Source organism: Zymoseptoria tritici, chromosome 19, assembly GCF_000219625.1.
Source record: "Zymoseptoria tritici IPO323 chromosome 19, whole genome shotgun sequence".
NCBI classification, from domain to species: domain Eukaryota; kingdom Fungi; phylum Ascomycota; class Dothideomycetes; order Mycosphaerellales; family Mycosphaerellaceae; genus Zymoseptoria; species Zymoseptoria tritici.
The window spans coordinates 105,777-129,542 of NC_018200.1; the positions used below are offsets into that span (position 1 = coordinate 105,777).

The 23,766-nt window shown below is 53.0% G+C and overlaps 3 protein-coding genes across 3 annotated transcripts; 1 reads left to right on the top strand and 2 right to left on the bottom strand.

The window, feature by feature from the left end:
* Positions 1-9,918: 9,918 nt before the first annotated feature.
* On the top strand, positions 9,919-14,497 carry MYCGRDRAFT_97930 (uncharacterized protein; the record flags this gene model as incomplete). The annotated part of the gene is made up of 6 exons (XM_003846948.1): positions 9,919-10,097; positions 10,636-10,875; positions 11,614-11,646; positions 12,390-12,552; positions 12,628-12,837; positions 14,402-14,497. The coding sequence occupies 6 exons, from the start codon at positions 9,919-9,921 to the stop codon at positions 14,495-14,497; spliced, it is 921 nt and encodes a 306-aa protein (XP_003846996.1).
* A 405-nt stretch (positions 14,498-14,902) lies between these two features.
* Positions 14,903-16,149, bottom strand: MYCGRDRAFT_97931 (uncharacterized protein; the record flags this gene model as incomplete). The annotated part of the gene is made up of 3 exons (XM_003847015.1): positions 14,903-14,962; positions 15,091-15,174; positions 15,553-16,149. The coding sequence occupies 3 exons, from the start codon at positions 16,147-16,149 to the stop codon at positions 14,903-14,905; spliced, it is 741 nt and encodes a 246-aa protein (XP_003847063.1).
* Positions 16,150-19,628: 3,479 nt separating this feature from the next.
* Positions 19,629-20,956, bottom strand: MYCGRDRAFT_97932 (uncharacterized protein; the record flags this gene model as incomplete). Its single annotated transcript, XM_003847014.1, has 3 exons — positions 19,629-19,977; positions 20,228-20,415; positions 20,807-20,956. 3 exons carry the CDS (start codon positions 20,954-20,956, stop codon positions 19,629-19,631), a joined length of 687 nt encoding a protein of 228 aa, XP_003847062.1.
* Between the last annotated feature and the right edge of the window lie 2,810 nt (positions 20,957-23,766).

Sequence of the window (23,766 nt, forward strand, 5' to 3'; positions counted from 1 at the left end):
TATTATCTATTCCGCGAGTATCTAAAGCTACTAGTTACTCTATAAGACGCTCTAAATAAGGAAGACTTCCCCTTTAATACCTAGGAAGAGGCATATAACTTCTATACGCGCAATTACGTCTACCCCCGTAATTACCTCGAGCCGCTATAGAAACTAGGTAATATAGGCCCGGAGTTTAAGGAGCGTAAGATTAATAAAGAGCAGACTAAGGCTTACTAGACTAAGCTCGATCGTGCTCGTCGTTAGAACGAGAATAACCCTAATGCGCTTAGCTTCCGTCTAATCGATCGTAATGTAGACTAGACTCCCTTTGTCGGTATATACTATATACGCTTTCCTAACATTACTACTTATCTAGGGCGTAACTACTAGAATAAAGAGAAGCTCGCAAACCCTACGAATCTAGACGTTAACTCTTAGTCGACAGCGGAGAGGGATTATCTAAATCCTAAGTAGCGTCTTATCTACGACATAATTATAACGTAATATACGGACATCCTCGCCGGGCGATAGCCTAAGTAGCTACTTCTTAATGTTAACGGGCGTACCGGTACTAGAAAGTCCTTCGTTATTAAGCTAATCTTAGCTTATCTTTAAAAGGCTTCTCGTAAGGCTAGAAGACCTACGCTAGTCTTACGTTTAGCACCTACTAGTATTATAGCCTATGTAATTAATAGATAGACTCTATATAAGCTATTTAAGCTATAGATTAAGGGCTAATTTACCGACCTTACCGCGAACATAGTCCGCGACATACGCGTAGCTCTTACTAATATCTACTTCCTTATCGTCGACGAGAAGAGCATAATCGGTCTAGCGTAGCTACGGCAGATTAAGAAGCGTATTTAGTAGGTACGGGCATCGGATTAGCCTATAGGTAGCATAAACGTTATACTTACTAGTAATTTCTTCTAGCTCCCTCCGGTTAGCGTACACCTACTATATACACTACTATCTAAGCTTAAGAACATCTACGACATCGCTAGCCGGGCTACCTACTATAGCTTTAACTAGATAATCGAGCTTACTCGTCTCGTACGATAGTAGGGCAATATATAGTTGCCCTTCCGTTAGGCTCTCGAAGGTCTACGTAGTAACACTATTACGCGAGAGTAGTAGCAGACCCTCTCTATACGTGCCGGGTCTTAGTTAACCGTAGAAGAACGCCGTTTCTTTAATGCCGCACCCTATATCTACTATACGAATAGAGCCGTAGACGACTAGAACGAAGAACGCTTAAAGGAGATTAGTAGCGCGGTAATTAATGTCGTTGCTACCTACGATAATTAAGAAGTTAGTAAGCGGGCTTTAATAGATAAATGCGCTTAGCTAGAATACGAGATTATAATGTTAGTCGGTAGTAACCTTATAGTACTAGACAATATCTAGACGGACAATAGCTTAGTTAATAGCTCTTAATACACTATCTACGCTTTTAAGTAGTTCCCTAGAACCGTCGATCTACGTAATACGCTACCTTACTACCTTATTATCGCTATCTCGCTATAGGATTATATAGGCACTTATCTCGAAGAGCTAGTAGACGGTCGAATTACGATTCTAATCTTCCGCGTCCGCCGCTACTTCTACCGCGGTAGTTAAGAGCATTACCGTTAGTAGTTCCCTATCCGCCTCGTATACGCTATAACCGTCTATAAGTTATAAGGCCTAACGATAGACAAAGCTATTATTAATATTAATTAGAAGGAGTTCGTAACCGGTTAACGCTACGTTATAGTGTCTCGTATTAAGACTCTCGGCACCCTAATGTTTAAGATACCGTTTAACTTCTCGTTGTTCTCGAATCTAGAGACTACTACCTCGCTTACCCGCTAAGCTAACATTAACCGTCGCTAGCCTTAGCGTATCTACCTATAGAACGGTAGTAATCGCGATACTTAGGACTCGTAGCCTCGCTCTACTCTAATGTCGAAGCGGCTTACTCGTAATGCTTCTGCTCGTTTAGGCCTAAATACCGACTAAGAGCCTCTAGGATCGATTAAAGAGCGTATATTGTCTACTTTTAATCGCCGCAACTACTCGAGTTAGCTCTAAGACGATTAGTCTTAACGTCTATTAAACACTTAGTAACTATAAGAGGGTATACGAGCTATAGAGGAGGCGGAGGACGAAGATCTCTATATAGCCTCGCTACGACGACGGCAGCGACAGTAGCAGATATAGTAGACGGCTAAGGAGTAGATAAATAAGGGTATAGATAGTCCGAGCGACGATAAGTTATAAGGGATAAAAGAGTAGTATATAGATGTCTTTAAAGAAGATAGGGCTTCTAGTAAGTACGTAGATTATAATAATACAAACCTTTAACTATAAGTAGAAGATCTACTACCGTCGCCGTAAAGATCCCTATTATAACTAATATCGTTAAAAGTTAAAGGAGTTCTTAGCCCTCTAATTAGCCTAGCCTTTAACACCGGATTCGGTACTTCTAGCTTCCGTACGAGTCGTTTATATAAGTAATAGATATCTACGTATTAGTCTAGAATCTACGCCGTTACCGTCCCTACCCCCTATTTACTCTTACTCTTACCTTAATATACTATAACAACTTTACCTTCTTTAATTATTCGCGGTAGCTCCGTATAGCTTAGTAGTTAGTACGTTAGCTTAAGGACTACTTATCCTCTCGTCCGGTTTATTAGCTCTAGGCGCTTCCCCTTAAGTAAGGGTTATACTAATAGTCGTAGGTTTAATTCCCTCGTAGGTTCGATTCCCTCGTAGGTTCTAATCCTTTAATTCTTATAGTTATTGTCTCGTACTAATACGGGGTAGATGCTAGCCTTAAACTACGTACTAATTCCTACTTATAAGCTATACCTTCGCTTTAGTAGGCGCCGTAAGGCTTTAACCGTTCTAGACGGACATCCTTAGGGATAAATTGTTAACTAGAAGCTATACTTTATCTTCGGAAACGTTATAGTTAAAAGGAAAAGGGTCTCTCTATACTTTATCTTTAGAAACGTTATAGGCTATAGTCCCCGTTTAGGCTAGCTTCGGCTGTCGGAAGGGAGATATCCTCGGTTAGAGGCATTCTCCTTTTACTATACTATCCTTTTAAAAACTACTAAGTCTAAAACTACTAAGTCTAAAAACTACTAAGTCTAGCTCTTAAAAACTACTAAGTCTAAAACTACTAAGTCGATTTCCTTTTACTCTACCGCCGCTAGCGCTACCGCTAGCGCTAAAGCGTCCTTAACAATTACTAAGTCCTTTAAATCTAAGCTCTTTAAATCGTCTAAGGTATTCGAATTCGTATACGGTAGTTATGTAGCGTAGCGCTTAAGCGCTGTTACGCTTATTAGAGAGTGAATTCGTAGAAGGTGACGTTTTAAATTGAGTTTTGGTCACGTGGATAACGATTGTTGTTGCCTGAGGCGTTAATTTGGCACCTGCGCCTCCCAATCGTCGAGACGATAAGCATATTAATATGCAAGGCTGAAGGTTGTGAAACCTTGGGTTTGCCCTCGGCGATTGCATTCCATGTAATGCACCTACTGATCTGTGGCATGCTGTTGCCCAAAGTCTGCCGACTTCCATCGAGATGCTCGCCCGGGCCTGGTCGATCATCGAAAGGCGGTGTGCGATGACAAGGTACCGGCATCCAGCATGCAGATGCAGTAGTCGGATGCAGGGCAGGCGAGCACATCTGGTAGGTCGTGGCACCAACAGTGTGGACCCGTCTCTCTTCTCGGCAACAGCATCAGGTCTTCTTGATCGGCTAGCTTCACGACTGCCTTGTCCCGTCGGCACAAGAAGCAATGATTGTTGTTTGAATGGAAGCGATGTATGTGAATGGGAGCAGCCATAAGACGCTGAATCACTGGCAAGTGGTCATCCTTTGAGAATTGATAACCCTATTGCCCTCGGCCGATGCTGTTACCAGGTACAACTGTCCCAGCTTCCGCATCACGATCTCTCCAAGACAGCCGACACATTGCTCTTCGTCACAGTCCCAATGGCACCCGACATCAGTCGCCTCACCCTCCCTCGCGTCCTAGTCCGGTCAAGGGGGTACCGTAGAAGAGGAGATGGATGGTGCATGCCCTGTCCTGTGGAGAAGGTGTGGTACGTCCGACTGGATCAAGTCATCGCTGCTGTAGGCTCGGCTGCACTGCCGCCAGTGTATCCGACCAATCGGCCAATCAGCAGCCGAGCTAAGGTACTCGTTCTTCAAAGTCCGACATCCCTTTGCTCCGAGTCGCGGGCGTCCCACGAGGGATATTCCTACACTCGAGTCAGATCTCAGATCACGACAAAGATAACGGCACAGCTGGCATGTTAGTGTCCCTCATACCGAGCTATGAGTGAGCACCGCCTAAAGGCGAAACAAGACTTGGTCGACTCGCTAAGAGATCCCGCTGTGCCAAACTTACCGGCTTGTCATGCCTGCGCGCGAGAGGTTGACGAGTTCAACAGCACAGATCAGTTCTCTTGATAGTGTTTAAGACAGCGCGAGATTTGTAGATTGCACGCTTTCTGGTCGACACGCTGAACAGATACTTCGGCTCCCCGAGGTAATGGTCAAGCTCAGAGCTCACGGGTGAATCGGAAAGATGTTCCGTGCGTACTGCACGGGAAAGAAAAGCTGCAGCACGACAGCGGAAAAGCCGTCGCCATTTGGAGAGTCGTCGTGCGAGCCAGCCGGCGAGCTGCCCTTCTTACAACGTGTGGTGATTGACACCGTGGACATGTGTCTCGACTAACGTTAACGCACACCACGAATCTTGTCGCCGAGTGTGGATCTTGTAGGCGAGTGGGAACTACCGCATGTCCCACATTGACCACGCAAGAAAGATGGCGTGCCACAACACACACTTCCGTCTGCTTCCTATGCCTCCCGTCTTCTACATGGCATCTCTATCCCTACGAACTCTCTGGATTTACCCTTTGCCTCTACACTCGGCACAAAGACGTGTCATATTTCCGTTCGACGATACTCAGAAACGTCGTCGACTCGACGTCGCCATCGAGCAAGCCGGAAGATACAACTCCCTTTGGCGGCCTACTTGACCGACAATCTGGAGCCGCAAGCAACTTGCGGACTATCTCAAACCTGAAAGTGTGAACAGTAAAAACTTCCACCAGGCCCTCGAGTGCGAGGAGTGCCTGTTTCTGAATTCGGAGAAGCCTCCCCCTGCTGGAGCTAGGACAACTAGCAGGAGTTGATGAGGAGAAGGTGCGCACGAAACAGTACTTCGTTTCGGCCGGTTGATGTTGCATGACATCACCGATAATGCCAAGAATGCGATAGAATGGATGTATGAGATCGGTGTCGAAGCACCCCAGCCCGACCCTTCCGGACGATCAACGACACACGAGTGGTGTGGGATGTAGCTCCAGCAGTCCTGAGCATGTGGCATTAGCACTGCGACGGAACTCCAACGGAGCTGCCTTCGGCCAAATTCTGCCAAAGTACGGCGGCCAGCTCAAGATGACTTCCAGACTAGACTATCAGGAATGACTTCGACTGACGATCGTATGTGTCGGACGGAGAGCGCATGATTATTTCAGTTCGTTTGCGCTGGGAATGGTCCTTGCCTGGTTGTACTTGTACTGCGACCTCCCTTCCTAGAGGCCGCTATCTGATGCCCTGGCGAGGCGGTTGGCGGCATGCTCCTACATAGAGCAGCCGAGAGCACGAGCGAAGAATTTGTCGAACATGTGGCACTGTCCACCGCTGCAGCGCGAGCGGCAGGTCCTCCTACCCGAAGTGCTCCTTCGCAGCCTCGGTGACGTAGTTGAGAACACACAAATCGCGGTACCAGGCCACGGGCAGAAAGTGGCGTGCTCCCTCGGTGTCATCCCATTTTCCTTCATCCTTCGTGCCTTCTCCGCCCATCGCCTCCTCCAATGCCGAATGGTCTTCTGGCGGTCAGACCTCCAATTTCAACATTGGAATCCTCCTTCTTCGTAATTTGAACTGGTACGCATACCCTCCGGACAGACCGTTGCGAGCACTTAAGTTCAAAAGAGCTGGCAAGTTCAGCAAAGGCATCGCATCCTGCAAACGTTCTAGACTGACCAATGCCAAATGCGCCATGCATCACCTCCTAATGGTATTTCCAGTCGACCCGATGCTTTCACTCCAGAAAAGTGCGACTAACTTTGAAACAGGACATCAAGTCTTCCTCCTTGGACCGACCGCGATTCTCATCCACTTCTCCACTCACATCGGCTGCTACATCCTCCGCGCCTTGTCGATCGCGCAAAGCCCGCCAACATGCCGGGACGAAAACGACAAGCGGACTGGAACGCTGCCAACCGTTCAGACGGAGATGCAGTCCACCTTCCCCGCAAGGACGAGTCGAGCACGTTTCTATCTAATCTTTCTGGCCCAAAACTTGACTCACTGCCACGCTCCACAAGAAGTCCTTCCTCGGCGTACATTCATCGAGTGGGCACAAATCGTCTCGTCCAGTCCGTCGGAATGTCGCCACCAGTAGCTCCACCAGCGTCTCTCGTATTATGGCTTGATCAAAGGTGTCCAGCGGCAGGTTCCAGTGTCTTCTCTCTTTGCTCCTCGTTGGATATATCCAATCTCTCGCACCTCGCCACTTCTTGCCAGCAATCCACACCCTCGCAGCCACAGCCCGACGGACATCTGTCGGAATGCGGCGCGCGTCGGGCTTAGGGATGACCAAGCAGCTGGAAGCAGTGGCGATGGAGAAGATGACGCAAGAGACAGAAGCTTGAGCGATCGCCATGTCCTTACAGGAACCTCGATGCACTATCGCGGTCGGCGGTGATGTCGGGAGTCGAGTAAACAGGCGTCCAGCATGCGCCGTTTGCGATAGCGCTCGCTCGTGGCAGTCTTTGAAAACATGTTATTGGTTAATGAATGCATGAATAAATGATGACGGCCTTGTCGTCGTGGTCCCTCGTCGCGGCGAAGAGATTTCCTGCTTGGACTGCCTTGGGAGCAATGGGTACTGAACTCTGATCGATTCGCGCCTAGATTCGCAGGTGCGCTTTGTTGTGAAGGCGGATACGAAACCTGCGCAATTCTCGCCAACGCGAAAGCGGAAAGGACAAGCGAAGGCACAGCAGCAAACTGCGACAAATACTGCAGTCTACGACGAAGTCCAATTGATGCAGCATGTCTCCGAACAGGAAGCAGATATAGCCCCAGGAGGAAGTCATTGGGCACTTAGCGGTCAGGATGAAGCCGTTGCTTTGGATCCGCCCCAGAAGCGGCAAAAGCAGCCTCGCGAGGATCGCACTGCATCGAGAAGGTCTACCTGCAGATAAGGATGCGAATGCAGGCCACGCTGGACTTGTCGAGCAAATCGAGGATATGCCTCGTCATAAGCGCAAATCGACATTCGCTGTATCCAGAAGGAGACACTACAGTCGACTCAGTTAAAGTCAAGAAACAGATTGAAGAGGAACTGCAGATCGCTCAGCGTAGACATGCTGCAAATCCGCGCGTCGCCAGAAAGGAGAAGCCTCGGCGCGATCGGACGGAACAGCGACCGCACAAGCCGCAAGAACAGGGCTCAGCTCCTCGAGACCGGCGTTGACGAAAGACGAGACGTATTCCTGAACACGCAGTGCTACATCCTGTGACCACTTCTCTCCCTCGCTGGGTCACTCTGTCTTTGCCGCGAGGGGCGCTTTTGTTGTTTTTCCTTAATAGGCGTCGGCAACTTCAAGACATCGAAAATTCAGGGGATCTGGAGGCCAGGGGTCCAGGGTCCTCGGACAGGACATTTTCATCTTGGACCTTTCCACTTTCTCTATCACCTCGTCTCACTCATCCCTTTACACATCATGCCCTGACAGAACTGCAAGATGCCGTTAGCAAACTCCCTCCGGCCAGGCGACACCCTCTTCTCCGCGCGTCTCCGCAACCACCACCGCCCACGAGATGTCGAGCGAGGAGCCCAACATGCAGCCCATTCGGTCCTGGCGGGGCAGGCGACGCTGCCAGATCACGGTCCGCTCGTCCTCGAGCGCCGACGAGAGTGAAGATGAGCTGGCGTCCCAGGTCGGCTCGCTCGCTCGTAGGCAATCGACGCGCGAGCCGAGCGTCAGGCCATCCGGCGAGCCACCCTCCAGCATGCACCGCCGACCGCGCCTGCGGTTACGAAAGACCTCTGCAGCTCGCGACCAGCGACTATCGAGCAGCCCCAGCTAGCCCTCCATCGAGCAGGCGCCCTCTCCCACGCCCGTACGCCGTTCCCGAGATCCGTTTAAACTTTGCTCGAAGCGCCTGAATCGACTGACACCGACACAGAAACCTCCGCCCGCACGGCGGATAAGCTTTCGCCTAAGCAAGAATAGTCGCCGCCCGACGGCTACGGTTCGGTATGCTAGTCGCGCTTGTACAGAGAATGCAACTTACACTCTCGCAGATCCCCGACGCAATCGACTAGTCGGTCCATTCCGTCTCGCAGCCCGAGTCTGCCCGTCTTCGATCAACCTCTAACCCTCCTCTAGCCAAGGTGGGCCGTCGCCGCCATCGCCGACAGCAGATTGAACCGAGCAGCGCGCGGGGAGCGGTTCTATCGCGTGCGGTGGGAGGATACGTAGGAGCCGGCGGCTGCACTCCAGGGCCACGCGGACAGATCGGTGGCAGAGTTCTTCGCCCGCCGAAGCCATCGCAGCGCTGAGAGGGAGAGACGGCATCGAGGACGCTGAGTAGTGTCTTCGACTCTTCTCCGTCTCGTCGCCGATCTCTACAGATGACTAAGACCGCTCTGATAGTACATTTACTGTTCATCCCAGCCTCCGACGCTATCGTTTCATGTCGCTTTCGCTAGGCTGACCAGGGGTGACACACCTGCGGACATGACCGGCACTTTGGCCGCCTTGCTCAAGATAGTTCCGACCGGGCTCCTCGTTTACGCCTGTCAGCAAATCCATATGTCCTCCTCCGAAACGCCACGTCGTTGCAGCTCGCCTTTCCCCTCCTGTGGTATAAGAAAGACGCGAACCGCCACGTCGCAGCCTTGCCTCTCCATCCTGCTTTAGCACCATGTCCGGCAACGCGATGGCTGTCCAGCCCTGGGGACCGATTGATCTCGGAGACACGACCAACGCCCCAGCACATAACCCGCCCTGGGGACCAAAGTGATCTTCAAGATCCGACCAACATTCCGGCACAGTATGACGGCCCGACTCCCGCACGAGAGCATTGTACATCGTTGAGGGATCTGCTCGTCTTGCTCAGCTCGACGCATCATCCACAGTTTTGGCTACGCATTAAATGTGCCGACCGCTCGACGACTCAGAAGGGCGATCAGGGCATTGGGTACTACTACAGTCTCATTAGGCGGATCGCTTTACACCTGCAGGTTGTTCGCCGCAAGCGTGTCTAAGCTGAAACTGCGCTGACATTCCGAGGCAGGCCATCTCCCAGCCCTTAGCCTCAGCACCACTACAGCTACCGGCCGAGCAGAGCTCGCCATACCGGACAGGCTATGCATCACGTTCGAGCACTTCGCTCGGTCGTTGTTTATTCGCGTGGAATCGCAAGAGCCCCTGCGGACCTTTGTCGTTCATACGACCACAATCTTGCAGAATTTTTTCCACCAATTGCCTGCCTTCATCACCTCTCACTGGACATACTGTCTCGTGAATTTCGCCCGATTCGGAGCGGTGTGCGCGAAAAGAGCGGGCGATCTCGATGCTGTCGACAATTGGAGATCCTAAGGGGAAGACTGGTACGAGCGGGCCCTGCGACATGGCCCAGCCGGCTCCGGAAGACTCCACTACCAGGTCGCAGCCTTGGGACGAGGGCTACGCTAGCTCTGCTTCCACGCCAAATCCCAGACTTGCGAGACACCCTATCGAATGGGGCGGAGCAATCTCTTGTCCTAGTTCGACCAGTCTGTGGAGCTGGCGGCAGATAAGGGCACAGTTATCGAGCATGTGGTAGCACTGCACGCTCTCCTTATGGACGATCCCACCAGCAAGGACACCTATGCATGCTTCGAGAAGGTCATGGAGATGCTTCGCGGGCCAAATCTCGATACCGAAGAGCTCGACGTCAACCTGGCGATCCTCAACATCTCCGCAGTGAAGAATTCCCTCTGGCAACTCTACATCATCCCATTCGATCAACTCGGGCCACCGTATATTGCCTCTCTACCTTCGCCGAGCACCCAGCCTGATCTATGCACCCAGCTGTGGTCGTCGTGCTCTAACCTGATGCTCAATCTCGGCCATGCCCAATTGCCCCACAAGATGCCATACTCTCTGCCCGCCATCCATGTTCTGCTGGTCTGGCTCCATAGCATACACCCGCTCCAGCGTCGGTATTCACTACCCACGCTACCGCTTGACCCCTCGTCCCTAGACTAGGAGAAACTTGCAGCGGTCCTGAATGTCCTAGCCGAGCAGCAGCCCATAACGGAGCAACTTCGACAGTGCGTGGGTCGCAATAAGTTTCCGGAATCTGGACCCGGGATCAAGGGCTGTGCTTGTCATTTGAAGGAAGACTACCTCTTGAAAGGCTTCCTCTGGGCCGATATGTGCTTCGAGTCTACCTTCCTCGAGGAAGAGGACGGCCCAGATGATGACTTCGCCGACCAGGAGTCTCGTGTAGAGCGAGTACTGCTGCGAGCTTTGTCGCTAGCTTCGATGGGCGGGGCATTGCGCTACGACGAACAGATCGAAGCGAGAAGACGATGGGAGACCAACGGCCCAAATCACAGTCCTACCCGGCGGCCACGGACAGTCAATGGCAAATACGGCTGTCGTGAAGAGGAGGCGCGCTGGGCCACGTGGAAGCAGAGCGGCTTCCCGATCATCGCGGAAGGACAAAGGCCCGGATCCGACTCGTCGCCCTCCAACGAGGAGCAGCCAGAGACTGGCGGCACAGAGAGATGCTCCAAAGAGAAGACAGTTGCGGTACGGCAGGACGTCACGGGATGAGGAGGTGCATCGGAGTCAACTCCAAAAACGGGATGATTGTAACATATCATGGATACTCTTGGAACGGGCGTCGTTGTTGATGCTCTCGCTTCAACACAGACCTCTGAAGGTCTTCGTATTCGTCCGGGTCCATCAATGCTTCAAAATGCCTACCTCAAGCCGATTAATCGTGCAGGTCCGTACAGATTCTCGACCAACAGGAACGGCACGCGCTCGTCCTGTCCTCACCTTCTTGTCGAGAGACTGAGCGTGTGACAATCTTCCGAAGTCACTCTCCCCGAATAATCTCAGGCATGCCCAACGCTTCATTGCCGTCCTCATCCCTTCGACAATGCTGGACTATAGCTAAGACTCGTAGCAGCGATAGTTGCTGCCGAGTCGACACGAATCCTGGGAGAGTGTTTTCATGTGCAATGCTGTCGGCATCTTTGGACAGCAAGGCAAAAGTCTCGGATCGGACGGGCCAATCGAGCTCTTCGATAAGCCGCATGCGAAAGATGTAGCTCTACGTACAATCTGATCCTACTTTGGTAGAGGCATCGCACTGGAGATTACCAGAAGCTGCAGGGTGATAGAGCGGCGAACGAGCAGCCGATACAAGGCAAGGATCGGACGATGAACAACTGCAGTGGCGACTTCGAGATCGACGGGCCTGACAGTGAGCGATTCGATAGTGCCTGGTAAGACTCTCTTACCTTACTATCGTACGGATAGTCTGTTCATTATCCATGTCCGTGGTGAAGCGAGGTATGTTAGAACCTTGTGGGTAAATGTATCGATGAGTGCTGGATTGGTTAGGCGTATCTCAATGTCTCCATCTCTTCCTCCAGCATTGACTACGAGAAAACTCCCGAACCCCGCGCTATGTCCGGTCCAAGGTCGACGATAGAGTCCAAGACTGATGAAGTCCAAGGACGTTCAAACGATGAGTCCACATTGTTTGGTATTTATCGAAAGACTGACCATCAAGGGGTGTGCTCCAGCTCGATCTCCTTCGCACCAACCACAGCAAGCCGAAAGCGTGCAGCGAACAAGGAGGATCAGCCCCTCCACGGAAATGTTGTCAAGACATTTCGTCCAAATCGCACAACGTAGATTTAATCGCAGGGTCGAGGGACCGAGACCAAGCTTTCCTTCATTTTCCCTGTCCGCCTTGTAAAGGAGGGAACGAATAGTCGTCGAGGAGCAAGGTTGCGCTGTGGATAGATGGCGTACTACGCGTATCAATCCCTCATGCTGTCGTACCTATGGCCCTTCGCGGCGGCCAAGATCCAGGAGGACGAGGCGACCGGGAGCATCGGCGGAAAAGTCCACGGTCGTGGCTAACAAGAGCTGAGAATGTGGCTAGCATTGGCTGGCACAGAGCATGCAACTTTATTAGCGACAAGCTGGTCGTCGAGTATACAGCATGCGAACGAGGGGCTAGATGAATCGATCGAGGATGAGGCTGAAAGGCGCCGACGGTGAAGCATTTGATCGTCAGGAAAAAGGCAGCATGACGTCGAATTCAAGCGCACACTAATCGGCGAATTTGCGGCTGGTCGCTCACAGCGCAGCTCCGGCATCGTTGTCATCTTCCGAGGAATTGCGCGCGGTCCTGTGCGTCGCATACTTCATGGACGGCTGCAGAAGCATCTACAGCAGCCTGAACACGTAAGTTACACCTATGCCAAAGAACAGGGAGGTCACCATCTTGCCGTCGTTGATCAGACCACACAAGATTCATAGGAGGCGAAACAATGCCGACGCTGCGAATCGATTTCCGGATCCGTACAGCGATTGCCCACCAAACAAAGCCCAGACACGGACTTGCGATTCGTTTCGCCTTCCGGAAGGAGAGCGCGGCAGTCGAGTAATGACCAGAGCGCAATGGAGGATCGTCGCTTCAGAGATGGCGTCAAGGAGATCGAGAATGAGCCAGAGGAGCGGCTTGAAGAGGTCAGTACGCGCGCTCGTACGGACGCAGAATACCTACTACTTCGCACCATTTACCGGAACTCCGCTCATGCGGAGAGGTAGTGAAGAAGAGTGCTAACGTTCCGGACATCGATGCCGTGCCGAACAGCCACCCAAGCCCAAAAGCCCACCAGGTCGGCCGGCTGTCGGTGCAGCTCTCCATAGTTGCCAGAAACAAGGTACTGGACAGCTTTGAGATGCACAGAGTTGCTTGGAAGATCATGGTAGTGATGAAGAGCCACTGTCAGCCGGTCAGTGTCAACGCCGTGGCAAAGTTTGGGATGACGATACATGTTCGAACTGCGCCCACCCTGCACACCATACCAAAACGCCGAGGTCTGTAAGCGGGTCAGATGTGATTCAAGCTCTTCAGAGGGCAACACGTACCACTGAAAGAAGGTCCCGTCCGAGAGGTATGTAGAGCTTCCGCCAAAGCTGCCTCTCCTGAACCGGCCATGGCGCGACACGCCTCGCACACGAGGCGATGATTGCGGGGATGCCCACGACGAAGATAATCAAAGGAAGGACGTGCGTTCTCTTCATAGTGAAAGGAGTCCGGTCGCATCCGCAATTGGCGGCTGCCTGCACACGCACTTTGTCGAAAAATCGTCTGCGATGTGGTCGATGCAGTAGCAGAATGTCGGTCTTGGGGCGTGAACGAGGAGAAAACTCGGTGAAAACGGGGTTACGAAACGGTCAGAATGAAGCGGGACGACTCCCCTGCCATTCCGTGACGAGGCCACCCGCAAGGTAAAGGCTCAACTCGGATGAGGAGATTGCTGCATGTCAGGGTGGAATAACGTCGGCAGCAGCGCCAGCCGAAAGGATCGCGATGCCACTAGCTGTAGCAACGAGCACGGCCTCCGGCGACACATCGACAGTTATGCACGCGCTCACCGGAAGCGATGTCTTGCGTAACATGATGAGAAACCATTTCGGAATCCTCTCACTGTCATATCTCAATGATCAGGGCTCACACCTCCCTCGGATCTCTCGATGAACCAACAACTGTGAAACAACTCGGTGTTGTTCGGATGCACGCACCGCAACAACATCGTCGGAGTGTGGAGTCCTCCCTAGACGGTCAGATCTGAACCGCTGAACGTGCATGCATGCAACTCGCGGAAGCGAGGCTCGTCTGGTCCGGGGTGATGTATAGCGCGCCGCGGAGTTCTCTTCGTGGAGCCCAGCCGCCAACCATGTGCGGCATCATCCGACCTCCTTTTCGCACTGTCAGCTTTACTCTTACCATCGCATCGACCATGGACCGGTATCACAGTCACCACGAGGGATCATCCGTTCCCGCTGCCAGCACCTATCGTCCACAGATCCCGGACGCGCGGCATGAGTCTTCCCACGATGGCTTCGAAACGCATCACTGGACCAATTACGACTCCAACGGCGGAGCCTACTATATGGCACAACACCTCGCACCTCCAGCGTATCTCACCGAAGCCAACCTGCGAACTACGAGCCAGGATCAGATCGATTGCAACGGCCATTCATACACCTGCGACAACAACTATACGCTACCGCCACCCGTCAGGAATGCATCCTCTTCCAAGCGCCCGGAGATTGTCCTGAGCTCGAGCAGCAGCTATCACAACGGCTGTTACGTACTTTCAGCTGGAAAGTTCCTTGATCTCCAGAGAAAGAACGAGTACTTCTGTCTGGCTTGCGGTTGGCACGAGAGCGCCAGCACATTGTTCCCGCATCTCGTTGCGGTCCACGGAATCAGTATGGAGACTCCTCGGCTGAGGCTGATAACATCCAAAGCATCCCAGAGAACGGTTTCCGGCCCACCAGACTGTCCGCCAACTTTGGTTCTATGGCAAGATGGAAAGAAAGATGGTGAAGAGCATGGACAACAACATCGCTTTGGCGCTTGGGACGAAAATGAGGACTGCCTGCCGACGGAATTGGCTCTGCTCTGGTCTGATCGACAGCATATTTGTGGCGTGTGCTTTTTTAGAGGAGACACCTCATTGCACAGACTCCACTACAGATGACTTTGTTGCTTGCAGCGTTCTCTTCAAGAACGCTTTCACTACGGGTCCGTCCGCTCCGATGCCACCTCCGCTCTGCTCCCTCGTAGAACTGGGCCGGCCTGCACGACGGGGTCTGAGCAGGAACTTGTTGGCCGCCATCAGATGTGCTGCTCTGAGTCTGGCCAACGCGTCCACGCTGCCGTTGTAGGCATCGGCCATTGCTCGACTGTCCTGTCGGGCCTCTTACTGCGAGATGGAACTCTGGGTCGACGATGAGCTCCTCTATGGCAGCATAATTGCCCGTCAGCAGCGGTCCGCGCTGCAGCTCGGACTGGAAACCGGTCGAAGAGGAATAGTCGAGGCATCGAAGCCAACCTGAACCGAGTTCGGTCTGGCAAACTTTGTGGAAACGAAGGCCATGCTTGCAACAGATCTGATGGATGATCGGCTGCAAGTCAGATCTTCGAGGGCACGGCCGGCTTTTTCCCTACGTCCTGCCGCGATGCCCTGCAACGTCGGCGATTTCTCCGTAGGGCTTCCGCATCACCTGGTCTCGGCCATCTCCGACGGCCATTACTCCGACGGTCATGTCACAATGGAAATTGTTGTTGAAAGAGTGTACATGATAACACACTTTTGGCATCCGCTGTTATATACATAAATCTACGTGCAATATCGTGTCGTCAATATCGAAAATCTCACAACGTACAGAGACATCATCGTGTGCCCAAGCGTACGCCTGGGGTGCACCTTCTTTCAGCTTCGGACTTTTATTCGGACTTGTAGGGTTGGCGAATTCGAGTCGACAACAAGTTTCCTTGGTATCCAGCAGTGAACAGTTGGAGAGGCACGCTTGACTGGAATTCAAGTGTAGTCGAGGCATGTCGGCCGTCTGAGCCTGTGAGCTGACTCGATTCGCCAACGGGCACTCCCAATCGCCATTTGGTTTCACAAGTATGGATGACTTGAGGGTCTCTCCCGGGCATGGCTGAAGCCGCGGTGCATGAACCGAGACCGAGCTGGACAGTCCGTCCACTGCGCTCACGTCGTAATAGCATTTTTGAGAGGGGCTTTTACCACTGATAGCATCGCAGGTGACTTCCACGAGAGTCTGGTTCCGAGAGCCGTTACTGTCCGCGATGTTGTCCCACCACGCTCGCCAGCTTGATCGTCCACGGTCGTCGGGGGAAAAGGTGACGGTCATCGCTTCGGATAGGGGAGAGCTCACGACATGGACTTTGCTACTTCTCTCCCCCTGAAAACGTCCACTTCCATCGCTGATGGGGATGCTCCCAGCAGCGACCATCGTGTGTAAATACCAGTCACTGGGAGAAGAGCTTTGGAATGACACCGAGTAAGCGCAGCGCGTACTCGAGAGCAGGGCGATGAGAAGGGAAGTCATGGCGGACTGATGATATGACGCCGACTGAGAGCGCCAGCTGCTGGATAAATACCTCGTGAGCGAGATGCTGAGCTCGTGTACGGCGGGCGTGACTGTTCGATCATAGTAGCTAGCAAAAGGTTCGGGCCGCGGACCCGCTTCGAACGCTAAACATTATTACCAAGTTGGGAAGTGAACATGGCTAATAATAGACCTTCGGCGGTGGCGCAAAATTGGCTGTGGTTGCGGCCACGAATCCGCCGACGCGGTTCTATTTGGGCCTTGCCCAAATCCGTACTGCGCCGTGCATGCACGAACTAACCGCAAGAATGTACACAGTCGCCTCTCCCTCTTGTTAACCGGCTCCCGTGTATGTCCTTACTAACGACAGTAATGGGGAGTTACAACTTTGCATCTGCGGCTCGGTGCCGGTTGGTCTCTAGGAAGTCCAACATAGAGGACAGCGGTGTCCAGTGTTAGCATGCACCGATTGTTGGACGTCATAGCTCGCTAGTGTGCCCGACACGGAAGATATGTGGTCATCGAGATGCATCTGCAATCGTGCGCGGATCTTACTCTACTGTATTCGCAACATTCTCTAGGTCGACGACTTCGACAGGTAAGATCGCGTCTGGTACCACTTATTCTCTGCCGCTGCATCCTATGCTAACTATCTTAACAACACAAGACTGTCGGAGCGAGCAACACTTTTACGGCTAGGCGCCTCGAACTCTGGATGAGCTGTCCCCGCGGCGCTTGCTCGCCTGGGAGTCAGGAACAGACTGCATCGAGGGAAAAGGACGGTCCGTTCCCCGGTTCTTATTCTTGAGGTCTTGATCGAGGACGCTGCTGCGAGGGACGTAAGGCCCGGCCACGTCAAAGTCACAGCAAGAGGCTCTCTCGATCGAGAAAACTTCATTTGATTCATTCAGACAGTCTCAGCGCCCACAGAGATACATATCTGTCTGAGAACGCCGTCCTGATGTATTCAACCCAGTAGCCCATCGCGCCCAACTTAATACTCTTCTCTTCTCCCCACGACATGTTCCTCTCTTTGCCGCCTGCCCTCGCCCGCACAGTGTCCTTCTCCCAAGCATTGCTCCGCCGCAAGTGTCAACATTTCCCGTGGCTACTCTTCCCGTAAATCTGCCGCATCTCCGCTCAATCCACAGTCCGCGGGGCGTTCTCCGCTGTTTCCGGCCTGCGCAGCGGCGAGGGTAGCGATGTGTTCGAAGGTCGTGCCATGGCGGGAGAAGCCTGGACGGACACATCTCGGATGACGTCGGTAGTTGAGGTTTCGCAGAGTTAACGGGATGGGAGGCGGAAACGTGTGAGGTGGAGGGTCCGAGTCGGTGGGTGGTTCGCCGTCTGCTTGATGACCTTGTTAACGGCTATGCCTCAGCATGAAAATTCGCCGATGCCCGAGAATAATATGTTAGTCGTCTGCTAAGGACGGAGAACCGGGCTAGCACTCCCAGGAGACGGCGAGGAAGTATAGTGGTGAGATGTTCCGCCGGGATGTCCGCTTCAGCGCTCTCGTCTGACTCTTCATCTTTCGCACCGCCGTGCACGCTTCGCCGATGATGCCAACTCCGGTCACTTGTCGACACCTCTCCATCTCCTCCTCGGCGACATGAGCGAAATCATCATCGCATCCGGCTCGGAGTTCTCATTTTCGCGTTCGCGTTCGGCGGCGGCGGATTTTCTGCATGGCTGGCAGGTCGTTCGTTGATGGCAGTTTCGCTCTGTCTCGCGGCCGCGACGTTGTGCGGCAGCAGCAGGTGTGCGGCACAGTGGGAGGTTGTTCGTACAAGTGAAGTACTAGTAGTCATCTCAAAGACAGCGAGCTGTACCATCGTCGCTCCCGTCGCCGGTATTCCCGTCGAGTTCGCGCTTAGTCAGCCTCGAGAACGAGAAGTCCGAACACAAACGTGATCAAAAGCCACCCATCCACAATGCGCTATCTAGGTAGGACAAAAGACAATTGATCTCACATGGCCGGCCGGCAAAGGATGTTGCTCCATACATCTCGAGAGCCACCAGTTACGCCTCGCGAACAAATCGCACAAAAGTCGCCGCCGATTCCGGAACTCCACGTCCACGCCGAGACTGGAACGAGCAGGTGAAGCCTCTTGATCAGTCCTCCCCGTGTCTCTCAGCTCTACGAGTCCTCCATCCCGTGGTTTTCGAGAACAAATGATTGGTTCAAACAAAGCTTTCTCAGCGGCCGCAGCACACGAAAGGTTATCAGCGACGATGCGCCAGGGTCGGGCTCTCCTCCCTCCCGGACGCAGCCTCGGCTCGATCCATCGCGGAGGATATCCTCTTCTATCGGGAAACACGGGCTTCAAGCTGGGAATTTCACCGAAAGATTCGCTGCACACGGACGAGTGTTCGAGGCCGATACTTGGGAATCTGCGATTGGAATGTCAAAGGTCGATCATCCCCAGCAGTCGTCTGAATGTGCCATTCCAACGGCATCTTGCTCGATTGGGACGGAGCTTTACTCCCATGTGTCAGGTACATCGACCAGAACTCCCCGACTTTTTTTGAGTCTCGTCCAGTCTAGACGTTCATGTACAATACTAACGCCTTTCGATCACACAGTCGAGCTAAACGCCGCAATTCGCTCCGGAGCACTACAGCCGACGACTCGAGGAGTGCATGTAGCTCGTGCTACAAGTCGCCCCGCGAGCCCTAGTCGGCATCACGGCACCGTCCTCGCAGGCATCCCAACCTAAGGCGAGGCTACTCGGATCTTCACGACCTTGGGCCGACGAGATGAGAGGGCGTGGTGGGAGGACATTAGGATATGTGGATGGAAAGATGGGAGACAGAAATGGAATGCCGCAAGATTGTGCCTGACCTATCCTGTCTACTCCACCCGCCTCCCGAACACCATGTTTCGACTCTTCCACCTCCCCGTTCTCATCCTCCTCCCAACGCGACAGCCAGGAGCACCGACCGAGACTCCCGACACTCTCTGATGACCCACCCGCCTTCCTCCAATCCCCAACATCCCTCTGCCCGGAGGACGAATGGCAATCGTCTTGCATCACCGACCGGCAATGTCGCGAGTACAACAGTCCGATATCCGAGACCTTGACCAACAGGAACAAAGCATACTCCGCTTCTTCGGGAGGTTTTCATGGCAGGAGAAAAAAGAGAGCCTTGCTTGGGAGAGATGTTCCGTAGAACGATATCAAAAGCGATTACGCAGGTCTGGGAGTGCATGGCTGTTGGACTTTACTACGAAGGCGGCGAGCAGGCCATGTGTGAGGAGGAGAAGGAAGACGATATCGTTGTTCGGAGTAGAAAGAAGGGAGAGAAGTCGCTGTTCCGCGCCGCGATCATCGGCGATTCCTGTCCCTTCATCGGTGGCAACGCCCTTCACACTCCGGACGTCAACCTTGAGCGTTCGGAACAACCTTTGAAATCCACCCAAGATCGACATCGCCGGTCAGATGTTCAATGCTTTTGAGCATGATACGGCCTTGCAGACCGCCGGCTTCACTTCCCGATAGCCATGACAGCGCTTCCAGGCCTACGAAACTCCTGCGATGGGGAACCCAACTCAAGTGGACGCCCTCCAACTCGATGAGGGGAACATCAGCGCTCTCGTCCTCCTCTTGCAGGTAACAGTAGTCCGCATCGCCTTCCAGCAGGTAAAGTTTCCTACCAAGGCACTCCTGCTCGTCGACTATTGCGCCTTCTAGACTCGTTCCACGTCTCGCGTTATTCTGGAGACTTATCCTTGCGAGTCCGTAGTTAAGACTCAGCTGCTGGAAGTTTCCCTTCCCTCTTGAGAGAGAAGCACTCGATGGACGGGGGGTTTCTCTGGGGTATGGAGAAGGTTATGCTGGAGGAGGGTACCGGGATGGCTTTGTCGTGCGCATCACCTGCTTTCCGGGTCGGACTGGTCGTCTTGATGCGGTTGTCCGGACTCCATTCCCCTCTTCCGAATCGCAGCTTTCGTTCGGGTTCGCTAGACGCCATGTCGTACCCTTCTGAGTAGCCCTTCTCTCGCTTCTCCAAGTCGTGGGCGGGTTCGTCGGAGTCGTATCTGGTGGAGTCGTGCTCGGTGGAGGCGTGCTCACTGGAGTCGTGCTCGCTGGAGTCGTGCTCGCTGGAGTCGCTGTCTCTGAACCGGACCTCCGAGCTGGCCCGGTCTGTCCGAATTTCCAGATTGATCTGTAATCGTCTTCGTGTGTAGGCGTTTCTTGTGCATCTTCATCCCTAGTAACGGATGGTACTGCAGAAGCGTTGCCTACGACAGAAGCCAGAAGTATCACCGGCAACAGAAACATCACTGGCGACAGAAACATCACTGGCGACAGAAACATCACTGGCGACAGAAACATCGGTAATCGGTGAGCCTCCTTGCACGGACATCCGCCCTCACATCACCGCTGGGCTAGCCGACCGTCATGCATGTCTCCCGTATCAGTCTTCTTCGTATCATCTTCATCGTCCATCGTCATCATCATCACTATCTGGAGCCTGGACAGCATGCCATCTTCATACCAGACAACATTGACCAACTCCAACTCTACTTAACCTCTTCCTTCATTGCCGGTTTTACTATCTGGGCTTCGATGTCTTCGGGCAGTGGGGGAGATAGCAAGGTCGTCAGTACGACGATGTCGGGTCTGGCGGAGAGAGGAGTCTTCAAGATCTGTAGTCGCAGAACCTGTGTCGTAGCAGTGGTCCGCGGCAAAGTCGTCTTCTCCATCTTACCTGGCCTCCCTATGTCTACCGTCCGGATCTTGCGAACTATGTTCTCCTTCCCAACTAACCTCATTATCTACACGGCCGACTGATCATCCCGCCGGACGTCCCTCATCTCTCACACAAGCCATAAGAAATCCGCCGGATCCAATCGCATCGTCGTCAAGCCCACGGATCAATACCACACTCTCGTTACGAAGGTCCCAGGAACTACCTCACATCTCCAATCCGGTACGACAAGACATCGCAGGGAAGTCCGAGCAAGAACAGCGCGTCCGAAGGGTTTGATTGATTTGCTTGTGAGGATGACATCTTCATTTTTAAAGACGCATCGCTTTGATCCTTCTTCACCGATCTAAACCCACCCCACATCAAGCACTACGACTCGTTGTCTCTTTGCATTTCTCGCTTTGAACATCTAAGGCCGCAGTCCTAATCATAGGAGGTGCAGGAGACGCGGTTGAGCCGAAACCGCTCGTTGTAGCAACGAGAGCAGGACGGCAGCGTGGCGCCGGTCAGCGGCAACGTGATCAAAGTCCAGGTCGCAGTGTCGTAGTATCTCGGATTACGGCGGTAGAAGTTCGTTACAGAGACGACTGTTGCTCAGCAATATGAGGAAATCGTGTGTGACTGACATGGTTTGAGTTCTGCCAGGCCTGCTAGACGTTGGCATTTGTTGGAGAGGCTGTAGTCGATGTATTTGTCTCCGCTCTGCTTTCTCCGCCACTCGCGGCCGATGCTTACCACCCGCTCCCTTGGAGACATGTCTTCCGCAGATGACGGTGCGGTACCGTGGTCTTCGAATGATTGCAGTCCCGGAGGCGTCGTCGCTGTTGAAATGAACGAATCTGCGAGAGCATTCGATCCGCCTTACGTCTTGCCGCGTACGCCTAGAAGGGTAAAGTGCATATTCTTTGCCGTCCCTTCCGCATCGATATCAGCATTTCGTTCGTCGGCATCGTATATCACCATCTTACTTCTCGGCATCGTCGTGGTCAACATTCTTATCCTTGCTATTCTCCTCGTCGTTGTGTTCTTGTTGCTCCTCCAATTCCTCGTCCGACTAGCCTAAGACCGGGCATTGGTCTCGTAGTGGTCGGATGGATATGTGTTCTTCAAAAGAGGAGCATTATGAAGATAGTCCCGCGCAACACTCTCCCGCTTCCTTAATGGACTCTTCGATAAGCTAACGAGACGAACAGGAACAAACAAAACAACTACGACAGCATTTATACGCCTGTTCGGTGGAGACAGAGAAAGAATCTCGTAGTGTCGCACCTCATCGACCGTCCGCCTTCACCTCCTCGCCGCCCTTAGCCCTGCGTTGATCACATCTCGCCGCCGCCGACGAGGGTCCTTTGCAGTTAAGTTCCAGTGCCCCGAGAGTTGCGAGTAATAATAATGGAATTCCAGTGGACTAAGGAGGTCGATCTTCACATACTTGAGTAAAGTGGTTGTGTATTGGCGAGGTGCTATGTAGTATCCCAATCATCGTGACCGCACGCGCCGTCGCCCGCCCGTTCTTCACACACCGCTGCCTGTCGACTGTTGGTCGTCGCCTTAGGAGCTTCGCCGCAACACAAGACCTGAGGATTCCTACGACTACTAAGCCCAGCAGCGCCTTTCCCGGGTTAATACCAAGCTCGGCACCATCTTGGATACCCTGGTAACCTCGAGCCTTGTCCCCAGCATGCGGTATAATCATCTCTTCAACTATGGTAAGTCCTGGAAGATTCTGCGTAATCCTGATAGCATCCGTGTTGGTTCTCGTAGACATGGACGGTAGCCTCTTCGTAATGTCAATGCACAAAATTTCTCCGGAAGGACGTAGCCAAAGCCGGAGCAGAACTGTGCAAAGGCGTACAGAGGTAACCATGTTTTTTACGACTTTGTTCCAGGGAGCGGGCAACGGGATTCGAGTGCTGAGTAGGGTAGTACGGTGGATGGAAGTCGATGTTGCTTCGATAGCAATCAGCAGTGTAGCACGCACTTCAAATGAAGTCGACAGTCGTTTGTGGCGGGCGGCCACCAAACGTTAAAGGTTGTTTTGGAGGAATAGACCTTTGAAAAGAGCAGGCATTAACGCCGTTGGACCAAGGGTAGATCAGAGCAAGCGACATGAAGTGTCATTCCCGAGGCGATCAAGGGAGAGTAGGAGACCCCGATGTTCCTATACGGTAGAGAACGTGCATAGGCGGGACTACGCTTCACCTCGAGTCGATCAAGATCAGTCTTAGAATCAGGCAATCTCTGCATGATCTGCTTCCGAACGGCGACCGGATGGTCCAGAACGTGAGCTGTAGTTTCCAAAGTGGTCGGTGCGTGCTCATGCTGCTTGAGTGGCGGAGCTGAGTTACCTATCCATTGGTCGCTCAGATTGGAACCATGGCTGTCGCGCGAGGGACGACCTTGGGACATTCGGTGCTCTGATCTCGGAAAGGACTCGGGAGATAGCGATGGTGACATTCTCGGCGCTGCTTCAGAGCGTGGCTTTCATAGGAGATATTGGAGAGAGGATAGTGCGGTCGGGGTGGTGAGGCTGCCGGGTGATGATTTGTCTAACTCGTTTTACCTCTTGCTGCCGTGCAGACCTGCGAGAAACCCCAGCCGCAGACTGAACCCCTGGCCAATCTATCACCATCAACACTGGGACGTCAGACCGGCACCGTCCAACACTGCCAGCAGCCAAGCTGAAGTCCCAAAGTCTGACAGCCCATCCGCAACCCGAGAAAGGGGGTGCTGGCTCCCCCCAAAATGTACTTCAGTCATCGAGCCCAAGTCGACAGCTTCAACCGGTAGGATCCCTTGAACGGA